This window comes from Thunnus thynnus, chromosome 5, assembly GCF_963924715.1.
Source record: "Thunnus thynnus chromosome 5, fThuThy2.1, whole genome shotgun sequence".
Taxonomy (NCBI): Eukaryota; Metazoa; Chordata; class Actinopteri; order Scombriformes; family Scombridae; genus Thunnus; species Thunnus thynnus.
Window position 1 is genome coordinate 9,675,256 of NC_089521.1, and position 19,656 is coordinate 9,694,911.

Consider the following 19,656-nt stretch of genomic DNA (forward strand, 5'->3'; position numbering starts at 1 on the left):
TTAAGTCCCAGAGATGACTGATGAATAAGTTAGGAATATCAATTTGCACAACTCAGATCTATGGAAAAGTCCTTGCAGTCTCAATAATATGATATCAGCTCCCAAAAACTTTGAGAGCCTCTTGCTCATTAATTATCTGGGGAAAATATTAACAGATGACTGAAAACATAGTGTTTGGTCAGTGAGATAACTAATAACTAATAACTAAATGTTTTCTTATAACAAAAAATAATTGTTCCCTCCTAAGCATTTTGTTTATCTTGGCCTTGCATTAGAGTGATAGAAGCATCATAATCATAAGATCAAAAGTCAAAACAGATCTTATTCTATTTCAACTCTTCTTTATGATTTCTGTGAATACAACAAAACAAAGTTATTATAGAATACTTTACAATGCTAAATGACTTGTTCCAGAAAATACTGTAATTTCAACTTGAAAATATTCCATTGTTACTATCATTCTCAACGGTCTAATTGCACAAATGACCCTGCTGGCTTGAAACAGCCCACTCAGCAGTTCTGTCCTTTCGTGTATAATAGGTTCCACATCCTTTGACCCTCATCATGTGTACTTAAAGATTCTCCCATTTGCTCAGTTAAGCTTGAGCAAACTGTTCTCCAGATATGATGATGCAGCACATGGTCTGCACTTCCTCTCATGTTATCCCATGTGAAACAGTTACTTGTTGTTGTGCAGTCAGATTCCCATGAGTCCTATTACTGAGGCATGATGGTGACTGTATGGATGTGTTACACTAAGGATGGCTCACCTTTTCCAGGTCACCCAAATGATGCATGTTGTGGAAAAGCAAAGAGTTACAGAGGGAGTCTCACATACATGCACACACACACACAGGCCCGTTCAGTCGCTTATTATGCTGCCTGGTCACTATCGACGCTTTGTATTCGTGCATGTGTGCGCACACTTTCACACACATACCACTGCTCCTGGGAAATTGAGGAAAGCACAGAGTGGTAATGGAAAGATACAATTGTAGAAACAGAGGGAGAAAGGAAAGGAAAGAAAAGGCAAAACTGGATGAGGCGTAGAAATAAACGTGTGTGTATGAGGGAATGTACAGTAGATTTGAGAGATGAGAGGATATATATCAAAGAGGGAGAACCCTTTATTTTCAATCCCTTTTCATTACTGGTGCTCTCTGGTGTTGTCACACCTAAGCTGTTTGGTGCAGTCTAGCTGGTTTGCCCATTTGGTTTGGTTCCTTTAGGCTGGTGTAAAAGCTATCATTTAGGGCATAGTTTGTTTGCTGTGGTCTGAATTAGTGAATGAGTTGGTGCACTTCATGTTTTTTCGATTTCTTTTCACACAGAAAAAATTCATCGGAACCAAAATGCATCACTAAATGCCTCGTGAGAACGTTACTCCACTCATTGGTTAATTGTGTCTAGGGCGGGAGAAGGAGCGTAAACAGGAAGAATTCCTGAAGAAGGTCCTCTGGCCAAATGCAGCGTACTTTGTTGCGCTAGTCCAGGTCGATTCACTCCCCGGTTAGCTGCTAGCAACTGTTGTTTCGCTCATCTGCATGCAAAGTGCACCTGGCTACAGGAGCTATTTAGCTCAAACATGCAGAGTACGTCTAGGGACCAGACCCAGACCACTTCCTCAGAGGGACTTGGTGTGTTTTGGTCTACACCGTAGTATGATTACTGTGTTTAGATCTGCCCAAACAAATTACACCGAGGGGGAAAACAAACTAGAGTCCAATTCAACCAGACTAAACAAGGAAGGTTTGAAAAGGCCCTTAAACTCTTTTAAACTACCTTACCTTAAAATGTACTCAATCCATGTTCTGATCATGGAAACTGTCAAGGGAATAATCCCCTAAACAATGTAGTACGCAAAATAGTTATGTAAATATTTATGTGATTGTGCAAAATAATTTGATAACCATGATGACACATATGCACATTGATATATCCATTGAAAACAGAGGTGTGCTGAACTTGTGTCCTCCATGTATTTTGGCAGTTCCTCTATGAAAAGTAAGCAGCTATCCCCCTGATGTTACTATAGAAGTACACCTCTTGTCTTTTTTCTACCTCCCCAGTATTATTTATGGCATATGAAGCCCTGTTGCAGTCTCAACTATGAGACTGCAACTGTAACTCTTAACTATGCTTGTTGCAAGTTAATCAATTTACCAATCATCTGTTATTTCTAAGTGAACTCTTTGTGACACCAGAACAAGCTTGGATTTTTTTTTTCCTGTGGATCCATGTTGCACTGATGATGCAGGATGGCACCACCAGCTCACCAGAGCTGTCCAAAGAATGAGCTCAGTCCATGTGACTTCATGTTTACACCTCTTTGTTTGTTCAAAGTCAGTGTGAACACAAAACCTACCAGAGCTTCTTTTGTGTGAACCAAACTGCAAGTGTGAAAACTTAATTACTGCGTGAATTTACTATTTTGCACATTCAGCCCTCCAGGTTATTTTCATGACCTCATATAACTTTATTAACTATGAAAATGAGTATTGCTCACGGTTCAATCAGAGCGTTAAGCTGTTAAGTCATTCATTAAACACTGGCTTTATGGAGATGCCAGGTTTTGATTTGACAGTGTTTGGTCGCTGAGTGATGCTGTCATCTGCTTGGCATTTAAAAACACTCATTACTCAGGTGGAAGCTATAATTGACTGGTAAAGTTGTGATTTGTTTATATAAACAACAATGTGTTGGTGTGTGTGTGAGTGATTGCTCTGCACTCTCTGCTCGGCTGCCTGTGGAGGCCGCCTGTTTTTCTCTTCCCTCTCATTAAACTTTATCTATTTTGCCTCCTCTCCCAGCCCTGCACCAAAGCTGCCAACCTTCACAATGTCACTCAGTGACACTGGAGGGGACATGGACGGGGGCAGTCTTTCTGTCACACTGACATAAAAGTATGCAGACATATACAGTAGTGCTTCCCTTCTCAAGAGACTCTTACCTCTGTTCGTTCTCTTTCTTAACAAAATTCCTCTGCTTTTAATTTTCTCTGCTTCTCTCAATTCACTTTACTGCTCTTTATTGTCAAGAATGTAACAAGAGAAGCCAAACTACCTACATACAACTGAGTCCAGCAAAAAGAATAAAATACATGTATAAAACACCTGCTCCATTTCTGTGTGTTTGTGTGTGTGTGTGTGTGTGTGTGTGTGTGTGTGTGTGTGTATTCAGCTACCTCTCTTTATCACTCTCTTTCTCCCACACCTTCACAGCTAGCATCTTGTTTCTAGCTCACAGTTCTGGGTAACACCCTCCAAATGTTAATAGTGGTCCAATTACGATGTCCCTTCAATGCCATCCTAATGGTGCTTTCACGTTTCGCTTGAGGCGCCCATTAGCTTGAGGCCATTTCAAACCAAGGGTCAGTACCTTTACAGTCTGGCCCTGGAGGATGTGATGCAGACATTGTGCTGACCTCTAAGCACTTTGTGACCTATGATCCAGAGTTGTGTCCCAAAAGGGCCCACATGTGGATGGTGAGTGTGAGAACAGTGGCTATGTCAAAGTACCTTTGAGTAGTTATGTGCTCTCCTACCTTCAACAAACTGAGCATTCACAGTTTGAAAACACCCATAAAAGTTGATGGTTTGAACCATCATCGGAGGAGCCCCAGATTCAAACCTCAGGTTTTCAGGTTGAATCATTGGTCTTTTTTATTTATGTTTTAGTAAAACAACCAGTGAACCAAAAGCTGGCTTGCTTCCTCTTGGCTGACAGTGCTGTTAAGGGCAATATAGGAAAGATGCTCTGTGGTGCAACAGAACTACTTCTGAGCTAAAAAATGTGTTGTTGCTATTTTTTTCACATTTTATAGACTTAATAGAAAAATATAAATCAAATTAATATATACCTATCATTAGTTTTAGCTGTACTTTCAACATATAAACCATGATGTTTATATGTGGCAGCTCATGAACGTAAACCTTGAATATGCTGAGTGCTTTTGACATATTCCTGTGCAAGTAAATGCAGTCAAGTCTTCACAGCAGCTGTGAAGTGTGATATACAGATTTACAGGTTTAGTCATTTTAATACAGTCTGGTAATATCACTGGATTTTCTCTATAAACCTGTTTATTTATTTCTCACATTCATTTTCTTCTCATAGGCTCACAGCCTGAAGCAGCCAGTGAACATTCAGGCATTAGTCCTTTATGTGTAATATGTGTACACGTATGCATGCATGATAGTGTGCAATAATTCGATGCTTAGATAGTATGGTGTGTAAGCAAAGCACGTATAATAATATATATATAAACTATAGGGTATAGTGAACGCAATCAAAGCCATTCAGTTCTGACTGTCCCAGGGGCAAAACAAGACTGGAGATTTTCTTGTGAGACCATCCATTTTCTTTTATTTATACATGGCAGGGATTTGGAGAAGTGCCATTTTGGGTGTTTTTGCCGTGTGAATTTATTATTCCTATTTCCCAAGTGAACATAAAAAGTATGAAATAGCATCATGAAACTTATTCATGCATTTGGAACCATGTTTGTACAAATAATCCAGTCTGTGCTCTGCTGTTTAATTCTGACAAGTTTTCTTTAATGTAAATGAGATTGAATAAGCTAAAACTCACTTGAGATTTGTGCAGATTTGACTTAGTTTTAGGAACAGATCTCCAAATGAAAGAGGGAAGACGCCACTGATCATCCACAGCTGCAGATTTATACCGTAGAAAGATATATACTACATACTACATAAAAGATACAATATAATGACATTAGTTTTACCTCAAGCTGGTTGTCCTAAAAAATTTCACAGTGGTGTCTAACAAGTCTTAAAACTGCCTTAATTGGCAACAAATAAAAGGTGCTCTGTGGAGTTTTCTGTTTACACTCACCATGTTTCTCGCCAGAATCTGTTGTGTGTATCCCTGACGTCTAACAAACATGTTTAGTGAACTTCCTTCCTCATATAACATTTGCAAAGCCAGCCAATATTTTAAATCCCACATTGTTTACACCCATGTTACATATTGGCAGTCTTCTTTTTGGCTGCCTTTGTTGGCGTTTTGCTACATTTCTTAGCCCACTTAAAAAAACATGGCTCCATAGCTTTTCTAGTGGCCAACACTCCTCAGGGTACCTTTTAAGTAATGCATGCACTCCACTGTAACTAGCTAGAAAGTTTTATTTCAAATATACTCATGCTTTCATTGTAGAATCCTCACCAGCATACATTTATTGTTGACTTTGTTAGCATTATATTCAGTTAAATTTCAAGGCCATGTTGTACCTAGAGCTTGGGACAGAGTTACATAAAGCCTAGATCCCACTGGGAGCATAAGATGCATGCCAAGTAGCCACCCTCATTATCTTCTTTGTAAACTACCACAATGATGGAACAGCGAAAAGCAAGATTTTTCCAGACTCGTCCTGGCTCCTTTGCTGTGACCTCTTCCCTTGAGGTGATAGCGTGTCCACTTTTGTGGTCTTGTATAATGGGGAAGAAAAAACAAATTGCGTACCTCTGCAACCCACAGTCCAGGCATTTTAGAGATAATATCAAAAAATACATATCCCAGTGAACTATAGCTGGAGAGACTAGCTCTTCAGGAGATGAATCAAGTGAAAGAACACATCAAAACACACCAGCACTGCAGATTCACTGAATATTATTCTTGTGTTGTGGCAGGTTTAGCTTTGGCCTTAAGGCTGCAGAAAAACAAGGGAGAGAAAAATATAAGAGTACTAACTTTTTTCAGAGTGTTGATATATTTGTTTAGGAAAGAATCAGATGATGCATTTGCTCCTGCAGACTGAGGATGTTTTTTAATGGGTTTTCCAATATTGCATACACATCCACATTTCTAAACGTTTTATATAATGTACAGTAATAGCGTCGTAAAAAGTGCATGTTCAACCCGAGGTAGTCTTCAACTGTTAAATGCACAAACACTAAATCTATACAACATGAACCTTTGACTGAGCCCTTCCTCAGCATGCACAGATATCTGTACCAGTGTGTAGACATCAGCATATTATCGCTTGTAATTGGATCAATATAATTATTAAATACCTATAAATTAAGAGAGAGCATGATGTTAAAGTTACTATAAGGAACTTTTAACTTGTTATGAAACAGTCTCATTATGCCTCTTTATGACCCACATAAGCAAATGACACCATCAGTGAAAGATTGGCTATTTCTAAAGTTATTCGAAATGCTTGCCACCAGGTCGGATTCCCCGCAAAATCAGACAAAACGATTCACAGCATGCAGACCAGAAGAGCCTATGTTTACATTACATGTAGCGTTGTAGCATGAGGGAGTACAAAGACATTACTAGGACGAGGGGAGGACATTTCTCTTCTTGTTCGATAAAGTTAAAAGTAAAGTGCGACTTGTCAGCTTCCTGACTCATTTTAAAAAAGATGAGAGAAAGAGAGAGAGAGAGAGAGCTGAGAGCATGAACGAGAGCAAGAGAGAGAGCAGCTGTGGTCAAGCGAGCTAGAGAGTGAATGAAGAGAGCGAGCAGTGGTGTAGCAAGGACAAAGGAGGAAATCTGAGAAATAAAACATTATTTTCTGATTGTTTCACAGCGGTTATGTTCTAAAGCATAAATAAACACGCCCACATCTCTGCACAACCCTGCAGGAAGATGCTGCATTGCCAGATTTGGTGTGAATGCAGCCTTACACGTAAGCTAGATGTATGAACAGTACTGAAACAAAGTTTAATTTGTTTCATCATCATCATAATAACATTTTTAATCTTACATAACCACAAACAGATACATTAACTCATCGCTATGCATCCTACAAATGGATAAAAGAAAAATAGTATTAAAAATAAATTGCATGTTTCTTTAAATCGCTTCCAAAACAAATGCACGCGCTAGCCAAGATTTCACAACACAAGGTGGTGGTGCTCCTGGGAAACGCAGCCTTCTGGGAAAACACTACACTGATCACAGGGTCGCTTAAATCAACACAAAATGAAAGTTCCTTGTAGTAACTTTGAAGTCCTCTTAGTCACCATTTAACATGTAATTATGAGATGTTACACTTTTATTTTCTAACTTGCTTTTATGTAGTCAGAAAGAAAAGAAGGATTCCTTGTGTGGTCACATATTTTATGGGGGATTTTTCTCTCGTTTTTGATTCCTCCTGTTTGCTGTCACACTTAGTGAGACTCCATGTGTCTGTGTTATATGTCTGTTACATACAATGGGAGTGTTTTGTCATTCTGTTGATCCAAATCACCTATACAGTATAGTTTCAGAGATCACCAGGCTGAAGACAGACTCTTCAGCTTAACTCACTGAGTAACTCTGCACACTGAGGAAGGGCTCTGCTTAAAATGTTCCTGTCATAATTTAGTATTAAGTATTAAAAGTGAGTGGAATACATTTCCTATTGGCTCCTCTTATTAGAAACACTTGGAGAGGGTTGTGCAGTCTTGTGTTTTTATAAACATTCACAACTGTCTTTTTTTTGAGTAACAAAGCAATGACAAATAGAGCATTTTTTTCAATTACATAATATTACTGATGTAATAAATATTCTGAAATAGCCATCACCAATAAGCCATCTCATCTATTCTGGCTTGTTTATATTTTCCAGAAAAGTATCTAAAATATCCTTGGGCAGACTTTGTATGATACTCCTTCTTCTGCTCACCTTCCCTCCGCTTCATTTTGTGAAGTAGAATCCATCTTTTTCTGGCAGGTTGGGAACTTTTCGGGTGTTTGCCTGTGTGCGATCGATCATCATGCATAATTCATAGTTAGTGGGTTAAGAGCAGCTCGGCTTCTCTAGTGCTGGGCTCTTTGATTTTCATCTCTCTATCTGGCCCCCTCAGGGAGAGCTATAGCCCTGCTGTTAAATCACCTCACACGCACCCTCATGTGTAGGCGCACACATATGCTCACACAGACAGATGCACAAACAGGCATTGCGTGGACACACACATCATGCCAATGCACACATGCATGGTTGTTCTAAAAAGACTAGACTGAAGCTCTTTGAAACTTTAAACATCAGCCCCTGCTGCTCGAGTGTGCCTCTCTCCATGAGCTTTGTATTAGTATTATCAAGCAATTACGAGGACTGTCTAACCCCCCTCTGGAGACTCTTTAAGTCTCACACACAAAGTGTGATTCTACACTTAAAGCTCAAAGCCTCCACTGGGTTTAACTTGCGATCAGCTGCCTGCTTACCACCACAACACAGCTGGACAGTTGACAACTTTTTGGTCACAGTAAGGTTTTCGGCCATGGGAAAACACCAGATGATGATAAATATACCTTACCCAAAAGCCAGTAATTACAGACTCAGTGGTCATGTTCAGGCAACAAACCAGTGTGGCAAGTGTGTCTCAAATTGACTTGTGGTTCATTTCTGTGATTTTAGTGTTGTAAAACTGTAAAACCCACATTATTTGGCCTGGTGGTCCCGCCCCCCCTCCAAAAAAAAAGTTAAAACAAATTTTCTGCATTCCTACACCACTCTACCACTTGGATTAAGTCAAGAAACAGCCACCTTCACTTGTCTAGATTAGTTAGATTGAGGGTGCTATGAAAACAAAGAATGCATCAAGAACATTGGGTGGATCAGGACAGGAAATGATTATTAGAAGAATAACTATTTCCTATTTGAAATTATATTTATGGAAGAGGAGAGGAAGAGACGCTGCGCTGCTGCCAGAAGAGCCCCTGACTGAGATTACTCTGAGCAGCATGCATAGGAATACATTACAATATAATAGATTTATGTATATTTCTCGCTTTCTCCCTGATAGTCTGAATAACTTGCTGCTGCATGATGCTGCTGTTGTACTGTGATTCTCTGTTTTGTCTGTCTGTGCGCTGTCAGTGTTCTCTTTTTGTTCCACCACATTATCAGCTATGAATTTGTTTTTCACTGTGCAAGAAATTGGACATGTGGCATGAGAGCATGTGAAGTGTCAGTTACATGAGAGTTGACAGCCCTGATACAAACCGTAGGATCTTGAATAGATTACAGAAGGAAGCTCTTTGATTATCAACAAAAATTACACTCAGATTTTTGTTTGACCCACTAATAACGGAAGTCTCGAAATTGCAATACAATTAAGTGAACAAAATATATATAATTTGTAGCCAGTTAGTGTGGTATTTTTGCATGGTAAATTATTTGACTGGGTAATTGATTATCAAAATTGTCTGTCTGGCCACCTGGCCAATCTTAGTCCAATATTTACTCTCCTTGTAGCTCTGGTTTGGTCTTCACCATGTCCTCAGCTCATCAGCTGTTAACTATGTTCACCATCTAGTTTGCTAACTTGGTCTGTCTACCATTTGGTGCGAGACAGGTATCGTACAGTGAGTTCATCAAAGCTTTTTAGATAAAAACAGCTGATGAGGGTGGTAAGAGTGAACCAAAACTGTAAAGTTGCAGGACATAAAACCAAAACAATGAGCTGAAAGACGCTAAAACACTGTACAATGAGGTGATCATTCTCTGTGAGATCATCATCATCAGCAACCCATTTTACATTACAGTCATTTTTTGCATTGTCAATATTGAAATATTGATTACAGCAGATACACAGCCACAATCTCTTCCTAACATTCACAAAATATCTTAACCATACTGTAGTTGTCGTGTGGATATTAGAAGAATATATCATTAAAAAAAATATTGATCAATCAAACACATCTTCATTGAATGTAATCTGGGATTTTGATAAGATAAGATAACGGATGATTGGGGAATCGTCCAATAACAACATTCTGTCTGTTGAAAGCTTTGGGCCTTAACAAGTCGATTGCTGCTTCACAAAGTGACATTTAAAGATGCACCAGGCAACTTCGCAACATTTGGAACGTGAAATCAGTAAATTGTATACACCACACTTACGTCCATTTAATTCTCTCTCTCTCTCCCTGTGTCTCTGTCTCTCTTTCTAAATGTCACTCAGCCCTCTTTCCTGTAGTAGTGTTCCACTTGTCCACTCCAGCCGCTTAGAGGAGCTAATAGCTGGCCTGACAGCACTCGCTCAATACACAGCACAATTACTGCCTGGCCCACATACGGCACAGGCATCACACCGTGCAATCAGACCCCCTTCTTATTCTCTCCATTGCTCTCTCTCGTCCTGTCACTCTCTGACTATCAGGGTGGCTTCATTTCTCACCCTTCTCTTGATTTATTTTCCCCTGCCCGGCTACATTGTCATCCATCTCTCGTCATTTTCCCCTTTACCTCCATTCTCCCTCATCCATCTCCCAGCTACCGTCTTTTACTTTCCATCCCTGAAGAGCACAGTTCACCATTTCACCCTTTCCTCTCTCATCTCTTGCCACTTAGCTCAGATGAAGGTATCAGGTCAGTAGTAATCAATGAGCGACTTGTCCATGCTGAACTGAACTGAGTCAGCGTGAGTGCATGTGTGTGCGTCAGTGTGTTTGTTTGTGTGTGTGTGTGTGTGTGTGTGTGTGTGTGTGTGTATTGTTTAGTTAGAGTGCACCACCAATATGCAATTTCATGGTTTACCTTCTTCATCTATCTGCATCACTGTTTTTGTGCAAATTAAAGCAAACCAGTACACATGCTGGTTAGTATGTGCTTGCATGTTGCGTGTGAGACAGTGGTAGTCAGTCAGTCAGTATTCTCAATCAATACCATAATCACTCCTTGTCCCTGTGGACGCACAAATCCTCACTCAGGACCAAGTCTAATTGTTTGTTCTGTGTGTCTTTCATCACCTGTCAACTGAGCCACAAGTCCCACGATTAATGGTATCTCTGCCAATCCAGTTGGAGCTACATGAGACTAGCATGACAAACAGTAAAATGTGGAAAATACTGTATGTGTGTGTGTGTGTACGTGTGTGCCTGCCAGAGACGAACGACCTCAAACTGGTGTTCTGTCTCCATTCCGCTGCACTGCTATAGAGACTGCTTTTGTACAGATGACCCGCCCTCCTTAATTACACTGTTAATGACTCATCCTCGTTAATGATGTTTGCCATCTCTTGAGCAAAGAAATTAGCCAAAGGGGGGAGAGGAGAATTTGGGAGGGTGAAGGAAGGAGAGGGAGTGTTAGGCAGAGGCAGAGAGGATTATAAAGAATAAATGAAGGTTGGAGGGCTGCAGAGAAGGACAGAGGAGACATTGTTTAAAGATAAATCAAGTAAAGCATGAATTTAAAGGTGCAGTGGGTGAGGATTTATATGGTAGAAAAAAGGAGAAATTGTCTGCTCTGAATTTATAATCTACCCTAATACTTGTAGCTGCAACATTTTGACCAGCAAAATCTCTTGTGGGTCTAGACTTTTTTTTTTATCTTCTTTGTTTTCTTCTTCACCATTATTCACTGATCAGTCCTGCACTTATACCCAATTTTGGATGCAGGCACACACTAATCTACTCTTTTACTACAGAGATTTATATGTTTACATTGCAGAAATTGACCACTAATATGAAAATATGATCAAATTTAGTTTACAGACGCAGCTCCTCAACTATCATTTATCAAACACATTTACATTACAGGGGGTGAAACTTAGTTTATGAATATAAAGCAAACAGACATCAGAGAGGAAAAACAGGCCGCTCATACAGACGGGAAGAGGAGAAAGTATCTGGTATGTGTCAGTCAGAGGAAGTGATGGACACGGGAAGAGTCACTGCAGACATACAGGGGAGGGCTGCATCATGCCAAAAGAGCAGATATCAGATGTGAGGGAGCTGAAACGCTGTGACAATGTGCATTTCCATCTAATGTACCTGTTTTTTATTTGCGTTTTCAATTTGTGCATAAAAAAACCTGAGCGGAAATGTAGAAGATTTTAGAAAAATCTTGAAATATCACCAAAAAGTTTTTATGCTTGGCTGAGGTAGAAAAGTCGGCATTTCAATAAAACCAAAAATGTGGCAAAGTGCAATGGAAACAGATCAAGTAGTTATGATGTTGATGATGTTGATGATGTTGATGATGTTGATGATGTTTAGATGTTTTGAATTTTACATTACATATTGTTCCTGTAAAGTGTCTACTGTGAATAGAGGTGAATGATGCACACTGACAGTGAGAAACCAGTGAATAGAGACATTTTGGTGAAACTGGCATCTGTTTTGAGTTTTGGTGGATACCACCATCCATCCTTGACTTCACTAGTAGATTACTGTTTGTATGTCTAAAGTAAGAAAACAAATATAGAGACTGAATGCTAGTGGACAGCATTGACACAAACAGTGATAAAGGACATGTCAACATAAAATTATGTGATGTGGTTTGGAATTTGAAGTCAAACAGATCATTACAGATCCAATATTTAATTTGCTCCCATGTTTGAATGGTAGCTCAAATTTCAAATTAAAAAGTGACAGCCCTAAATTATTTAACTGAAATTATTTTTTATTTTTATTTTAAATGTATAATTATTTCCTCACTGGATCTCAGTTCCAACTAGCTGTAGATCACCGTGCTGTAAAATGCAACTTTATTATTTTACTTTATCATGGTTCACAGTAGAGGCTGATAAAAGTCACTAACTCCATTCCCTTTTATAGAGAAGAGGGGAGCAGATTAAAGGCAATGACAGAGGTAATAAAGATGACAGTTGAGCGGGACATTGGAAAAAAGAAATAAGTGGCGCAGTGAAAGGAAAAGATGAGATGAAACAAGAAATCTGACGTTCAACAAAGGTACTCTCTGAGGAGAAAAAAAACTAAAGTGGAACAAAAAGCAAGTATTTCCCCTGAGGAAAACTGGCAGCTTAGAGAGAGAGGAGTAAAAGCCTGACGATTTTAAATTCTTTAGCACACTTATTTTTGGATCAGTTCAATCAAACCCTGGAGTGTTTACCCCGAAAGTCTAAATTGTTAGGGGAGCATCAGTGAGACTCAGATGTGCTCTAAACAAGCGCTCCTTGGTCAGCCCTGGGAGAGGTGGAAACAGCCTCATTCTTACTAAAGCCTGAGGTGGTTAAATTGGAAGTGTGCTCACACATTCAGGTTAGACTTGTTCTAGCTTTTGACTGAAATACTATACTAAATCAGTTCAAAGCAAGACTAACCTTTGGTGAACAAAGGCCACTGTAGCCACAAGTCACAATCAGGGCTGTCAAAATTGGCCAAAAATGATGTTCGATTATTCCTTCTAAAATAAACACATAGGTTCAAACCATTCGAATATCTATTTTTGCACGTTACAATTTATTATTGACCTGCATTTCATTTCATCAGTGAAAATGACGTTATGTGACTCCTGTCTGTCATGCAGTGCATTCAGTGCAGCAGCCCATGCCCACACGAAAACTCACAAGGCAGACAGCTGCGGTACTGCGGCTTTTTTTTTCCAGCAAACTTTCACAATCTCACAATTTCACAAACAAAGCTTACAGTGGCAGACATTAGCAACCAACAGCTAACATTTGCTGCCATAAGCTACCGGTCATGTCAGACCAGGTTGGGTGTAGCAGTAAAACCTTAATGTGTACTGAGCAAGGGTGCTTTTTATTATTTATGAATTCAACTTTTCATTTGTCACAAAAATTACACAGTGTTGCTTTAAAGTCGAACTGAAATCTGAATTATCATCACTTGTTGTGTAAGGAAATGTAAACTATAATGTTATTGCAGCTATTGGACACAATTTTGTCATAAAAGGATAAAATTGTAGTATAAACAACATCTACGCTTCAAGCCACTGGATGAGAGTTATTCCATGGCGGCAGTAGACTGACACCAGACACTTGAAAAGTGGAAACTCAACTCAGAAAGTGCAGGTACTTAGCCTAGCTTAATCAAATTAGGAAAATAAATCAAACTTCAATTTCTTCTGTTTGATGATTTCAGCTTTGACCAAATTAAGTAAAAGTAAAAAAAAAAAACAGAATGTACTGATTTCTTAACAAAAATGTATTTAAATTTCAGTCTGACTTTCAGAAACTGACAGTCAGTTCATCAGAGAGTTAATGACTCAATTTATGAGTGCGTCAGCGCTGATATGATTGAGTATGAAAGTGTCCAGATGTGTAGCCCATCTGAACAGCTGTGAGTTCAGTTTCAATCATTACGCATCCTGTAGCTCTCAAGCACAGCTGCTGTTTGCAGCCTGCATCAGTCTGGTGTTGTTAATCACATTTTCATACCACTTCCAGTGTCTAGATTTGGTACATTCCTAGATATGTTGAATAACAATGTCCTCATTTCTTTGTCATTTCGATGCCACGGCAGGAATGTTTGCTTGTTTGCTGCCAATGTTTCGGTTCCTCATCGGGGCCTGAAGGGAGCCCAGGGGAGAGCTGGGAATTTGAGGTGACTCTGCAAGGAGAGCTCAAGGATAGCACAGGACAGCTGTCCCTATAGTCATTAAGCTGCCTCCACCCCCATACACACTCATCATCCATATCTATCTCACAGAGGTCCTCCTCTTTCTCTCTGGTGGTTTAGCCCTGTCTCTCTTTCTGCATGCTAGATAAATGCTGTCCTCTGTAGGCTCTCTCTCTGTCTCTCTCTCCCCTTTCCTATCTCCCTCACCCCTACCCGACCCTTACAGTATGTCTCACTGATGACTGATGGTCCTGCTCCGTCCCCAGGCCCAGTCAGCTCTAATAAAAAGTATAAACTCATATAACATTCATACCTATGGGATTTCTCTGTTCAGAGTGCATAACAGAGAACAGAGGAGGGAGCAGAGAGTAGGTGGAGTAGGAGTGAGGTAAGAGCGTAGACTGTGAAAGGTAAGAGTTAAAGAAAACTGACAGTAAATGAGTCGGGACAGCAACAGAAAGGAGGAAAGAAGGAGTAGCACAAAATAGGAGAAAAGGTAAATTGAAGAATGATTATGACAAGATAGAAAGTGACAAGTGGAGAAGCATGAGAAGCAGTGATACAAGTGAAGTGTCTCCTTTCTACTCTGTCTGATGCCGTTTATAAGTTTCAGCTTCCCTCAGGGTATTGTTGGCATCAGTCCGCCGGCATGGTAGATGACTGCTGTCTTCTGCAAGGTTTTTCTTCTCAGTCTCTGTTTCCCTTAGACAAGCAATCTATGCGTCTTCGTCTTTCCTTTACTTTTTCTAACTTGGTGTGATCAATCAGCAGTTTAGGGCTAACTTCACCCTGTTTATCAAATTTTCACTGCCTGCCTGCTGTTTCTTGTATAGCAGGAACTAAATCAAGACCAAAAAAACTTTCTAAAAATCAATAAAATGTTTGCAGATGAATGTGGAAAAGGAGCAGCTACTTATTTTGGCTGCTGTTATTTTGACCTTTGCTGCACTTTTTGTACTTTAGGATTTCCCTGGAGAACGTCATCAACAGGAAAATTGTACTCCTTAATCCTCTCTTTCCTCACACCTTCCTCTTGTGTCTCCTTAACTCCAGTGTGAAGATGGTGCTGCTGTGGACGGCCGGTGACGTCTTCAAGACCACCTACTTTCTGATGAACGAAAGCCCGACTCAATTCTGGGTGTGCGGTTTAGTCCAGATCCTGATTGACGTGGCCATCCTGCTCCAGGTCCTGTTCTATAGCCAGGACGCACACACCAAGCTAGGCTGAACTCGGCCGTTGCCATGGGCAACATAAAAATACAGGGCTCGTGTGAAAATTTCAACAAGTCTGATAACACGAAGCTTTATAATCAATCAGGAATCAGGAATTATCATCGATCAAGACGTGTAGTACCAGAAAATTGAGAAAACCAAAGTCAATAGAGATTTTTTGTCTTTTTTTTACTGTTATGCCTCAATTTGAAGAAATTGTCATATCGGTGTCATATACACCCAAACAATTGACCTTCTGGTGCCATTAAGTCACAGATTGAACAAACCAAATAGCATCTTCAATCAAGCTTTAAAAACAAAACACCTTTGCCTTAAGTTTTATAAGATAAGACAATATGTAGTTGTGTTTTTAGCATTTTATACTATTTATTTGGTCTTTATGGAACATTACTTGGATGCTGAAGCGTATTGGATATGGAAACATGGAAAGAGGGACACATTATTCACGTTGGCAGCTCACTAACAGCAGATCTGCGCTGCTGTAATGGCAGCTGTAACAACCAGACCTGCATCGGTAGCCCTGCACTGGACTCTACTGCCTGACTGATGAGTCTCCCACTTTCACGCTCTACACCTCAGTGGACTGTTCCCATGAAGCATAATATGTGTGTGTGTATGTGTGTGTGTGTGTGTGTGGTGTTTGTACAGTATGTGTGTGCTTGTGAGAGTGAGTGTGTTGGCATGTTTGTTGGTCTGCGCAGCCAAAATCGATTTTTGCCCTTGCCATCCAGTGCCAAGCCAAGGCCTCAGAGCGTGCAGAAAGTAATGGTAATTACACAGGCCATCAATCTGTGTGTTACGACTCTGCTTTGTGCTTTGATTGACAAGCAGTGCAGCTCGTACACACAGTATGCAAAGAACAATGACAAAAATATTGCTTTGCACTGTACCTCAGTCACAGTATCCTTTGTGGACACCAAAAATCACGTCAGACTTCAGGTCAAAATAACTTCTTAATGAAACACTATTCACTTTACTGTTGCATCATCATTTCTATCACATTTGTCGTTCCATTACTTTAAAGTATCCAATCATCTGCTGATACTGTGGTCTCTTGCTCACACAAGCTGTGTGAGACAATAACAGACCAGCAGAAACTTCCTGGATAAGTGATGTTTTAATCAGCGCTCTCAGCAGGAATATTATTTCACTTTGATCTTTTATTGAACACATGGAGTGTTAACACCCATCACTCAAGTGTTGGATTAGTGCCAAACAAAATTTACTTTGAGATTAGAACATTTAGTTTCTTTTCACAGCATTAAGCAGTAAGTAATCCCTAGAGGGGGATTCTAGTAGGGGGAAAGTAGTAATCAAACTTTGAAATGCCTTCATCCAGCCAGAAACGCGTCATTAATGAAAGGACAGTTTATGTAATGTATGAACACTATGCTAATGTTTTATGCTTGGTTCCCTCATGCTTCTATGTGTAAAAGCTTTGGTGAGCTGCTTTAGAGGCAGTAGCAGCTTAGTTGTGGAGAGAACAAGGTTATAAACTGTGGTGATGACTCGAGCAAGGTCATTTGCTCAGATCATCTTATTAGCCTACCTCTCACTTCATTTTGTTATCTGCCATGAGTTGCACATAGTTCACTTTTACTCATCCTCATGCAGATGGACACTCTCTCCGTGTAATAGGCTCGGGAGAAACATTAGAGCCGTTACAGAAACACTAAAACCTTATTCATCCATTCCACCTTCCCAAAATGCACAAATATTTAATTCAGAAGCTCAGTTTAGAGTCGAAACAGTAATTTAACAACATAGCCTCGAGGAGAGTTGTGGTTCTCTCATCTGTTTCTGAATGGTCTCCTTTTACAGAAACACTGCGGGATAAAATAAAACAGCACCAGCAGCTGATCAGTACTCAGCACAGGTTTCATTTTACTCTCCCCTCAGCATGATTTAATTAAACAATAAAGCGACCTTCTTATTAAGTCGTTCAGTCACCGTTTTACGTCAGCAGCCAGTTTGTGTCCATCTGTTAATCTATAGCTGTCTGTTTTCAGCTTCAGTACACATCATGTCTAAATTACAAACTGCAGTGGTTGTGGCTTGCATCATGCTGAACAAATTGCCTGCAGATATCAGTACGCCTCAGCCATTGATAACTTTGCATCTTGATGTATTTCAATACCATTCTCAGGTTCAGCATGCAATATATACTGTATATGAAAAGAATCTGAACTGAGTTCTGATAATCTGGAAAATTTAGTAGAATTTAAAGAGTGTACAATACAGAAGATCCTGCTAAATGTAACATTGACTATTTTGTCCCGTTTTGCATTTGCTATGATACTGCATCAAGTTTTTGAGGTTACTGGTCCTGCAAGAAATAGTCTGACACATGACGCCTCATAAAATCACAACATGTCATTGTTACACTTTTCCTTTTTCACACCTTAAACAAATGACATGGCAGATTTTTGTTACCATTGAACAGAGCCAGGGTTGATGTTTGCCCTTGTTTCCAGCCTTTATGCTAACCTAAGCTAATCATTTCCTGGTTTTAGCTTCATATTTGCCATATATACATGAGTGTGTTATAGACTTTCTCATCTAACTCTCAGCAGTAAGGCTAATAAGTCAAATTGTTGAACTTTTCCTTTAAGGTCAATGATTTTGTTTAATTTTTTATGACTGTTAGGTCACCAGCATAATGAGAATGTAAGCACTCCTTTCTATTTTTAAATGTTAATGTATGTCATCTATTTGAACACAGCAAACCTTACTGACAGGGGATGTATGAATGTCATGGTATCATATGTTTGATGGATTTGAACCTCACTGTGCCACATTATATGTGAGTCAATATATCAATACAGTAAATGCTTCTCTGCTAGTGCTGTACATGTCAAACAATCATGTTTATAGAGGTGTCAAGGTTGCTGATAGACGTTTCTGATGGTCGGGTAATACTGCAAGCTGTCAGCTTTGTTGTTCCATTGTGTGAGACACTTTATGGGAGTGTGAGTGTGTATGTGCTAAGGCTCCGTGTATGCATGCAGTCCTCATCTATCTTGTATTACATCTGGTAGCCGTATTGTACAGTAAGCTCTATGTGTCTTATCTCCTCTGCCCGGCATACCACAGCTATATTGCAATTTCTTTATTTCTGTATTCTATACGCTCTTATCACCAGATGTGTATCTTTATATTGTTTTTCCATCAGCAGAGACTCAGGATAGCACCCTCATTGGATTTAGTTTAACATTTAGGATCTCTGTGGCCTTTTCTTCTCAAGGGCAGTAGGATAGATTAGCACACACACCGCCTGGTTGTGATAAACCCTCAACCAAGTTCACATTGTGGTGAACATACTTGTTGCCTTATCACACAAATAAGAAATAGGTGCCTTGTTATTTCTAAGAATGGAGATGGTCGGACTGTTACTTCCACCAGATGCAAATCTTTCATGTGTATTTATTTATTATTAGTTATTACCAGAAAGCAGCAACAAGAGTAAAATCACTGGGTTTTTTTTATGTTCAATCATGTGTCTTCAGTTAATGTATTTAAAAGGATCTGTGAAACCAAAAGTAACTGATGCTTTCAGGGTGTTTTAAAGTTTACCAAAACATTTAAAAGTTACTTAACACTATGATGCTCATCATAACATGTAAAGATATGTGACAGTAAACACTAATGATATCTCATATGCCAAAATTACTCCAAAAAGTTACAAATTGTTTATTTTTTTAATTGCCTTTACTATCTCATGGAGACTCTATGTATGTGAAATATATATCATGTTATTTTCCTCAAATATAAAGTATTTATATTCCAGCATGTGGCCTTGTGTTGTTATTGGCAGTGTGATTTGAAATGTCTTGGAGCGTGTTAAGAAGAAAAAGTTTGATATTGGCTTTGAAAAGGAAAAACAAAAAAATCTAGGAGTGATCTGATCTGAGCTTGGCAGGCTGCCACTGTCACTTAAAGCTGAAGTAAAGAAGGATTTCTATACAAAATCTGTCCTGAAACCTCATGTGAACCCTTCGAGGTTGACTTGGTCACAGGAGTATAAAAATGAGCTTTTTTTTTTACACCTGTATAGAAATTCTTTTTATACAGCAATTCCCACTGCTGCTGTCATACAGAACAGTGATATAGCATGTGTGTGTTTGTGTGTGTTTGTGAGACTGTTGT

The 19,656-nt window shown here is 39.4% G+C and overlaps 1 protein-coding gene across 1 annotated transcript in view; it reads left to right on the top strand.

The window, feature by feature from the left end:
- The window catches only part of si:dkey-246g23.2 (solute carrier family 66 member 2), a 55,333-nt gene extending 36,037 nt beyond the window's left edge, over positions 1-19,296 (top strand). Inside the window, exon 5 of the mRNA XM_067589074.1 lies at positions 15,331-19,296. Within this exon, the coding sequence (XP_067445175.1) occupies positions 15,331-15,505 (175 nt within the window). The 3' untranslated portion in view covers positions 15,506-19,296. The remainder of the gene's footprint in view (positions 1-15,330) is intronic.
- Positions 19,297-19,656: the final 360 nt, after the last annotated feature.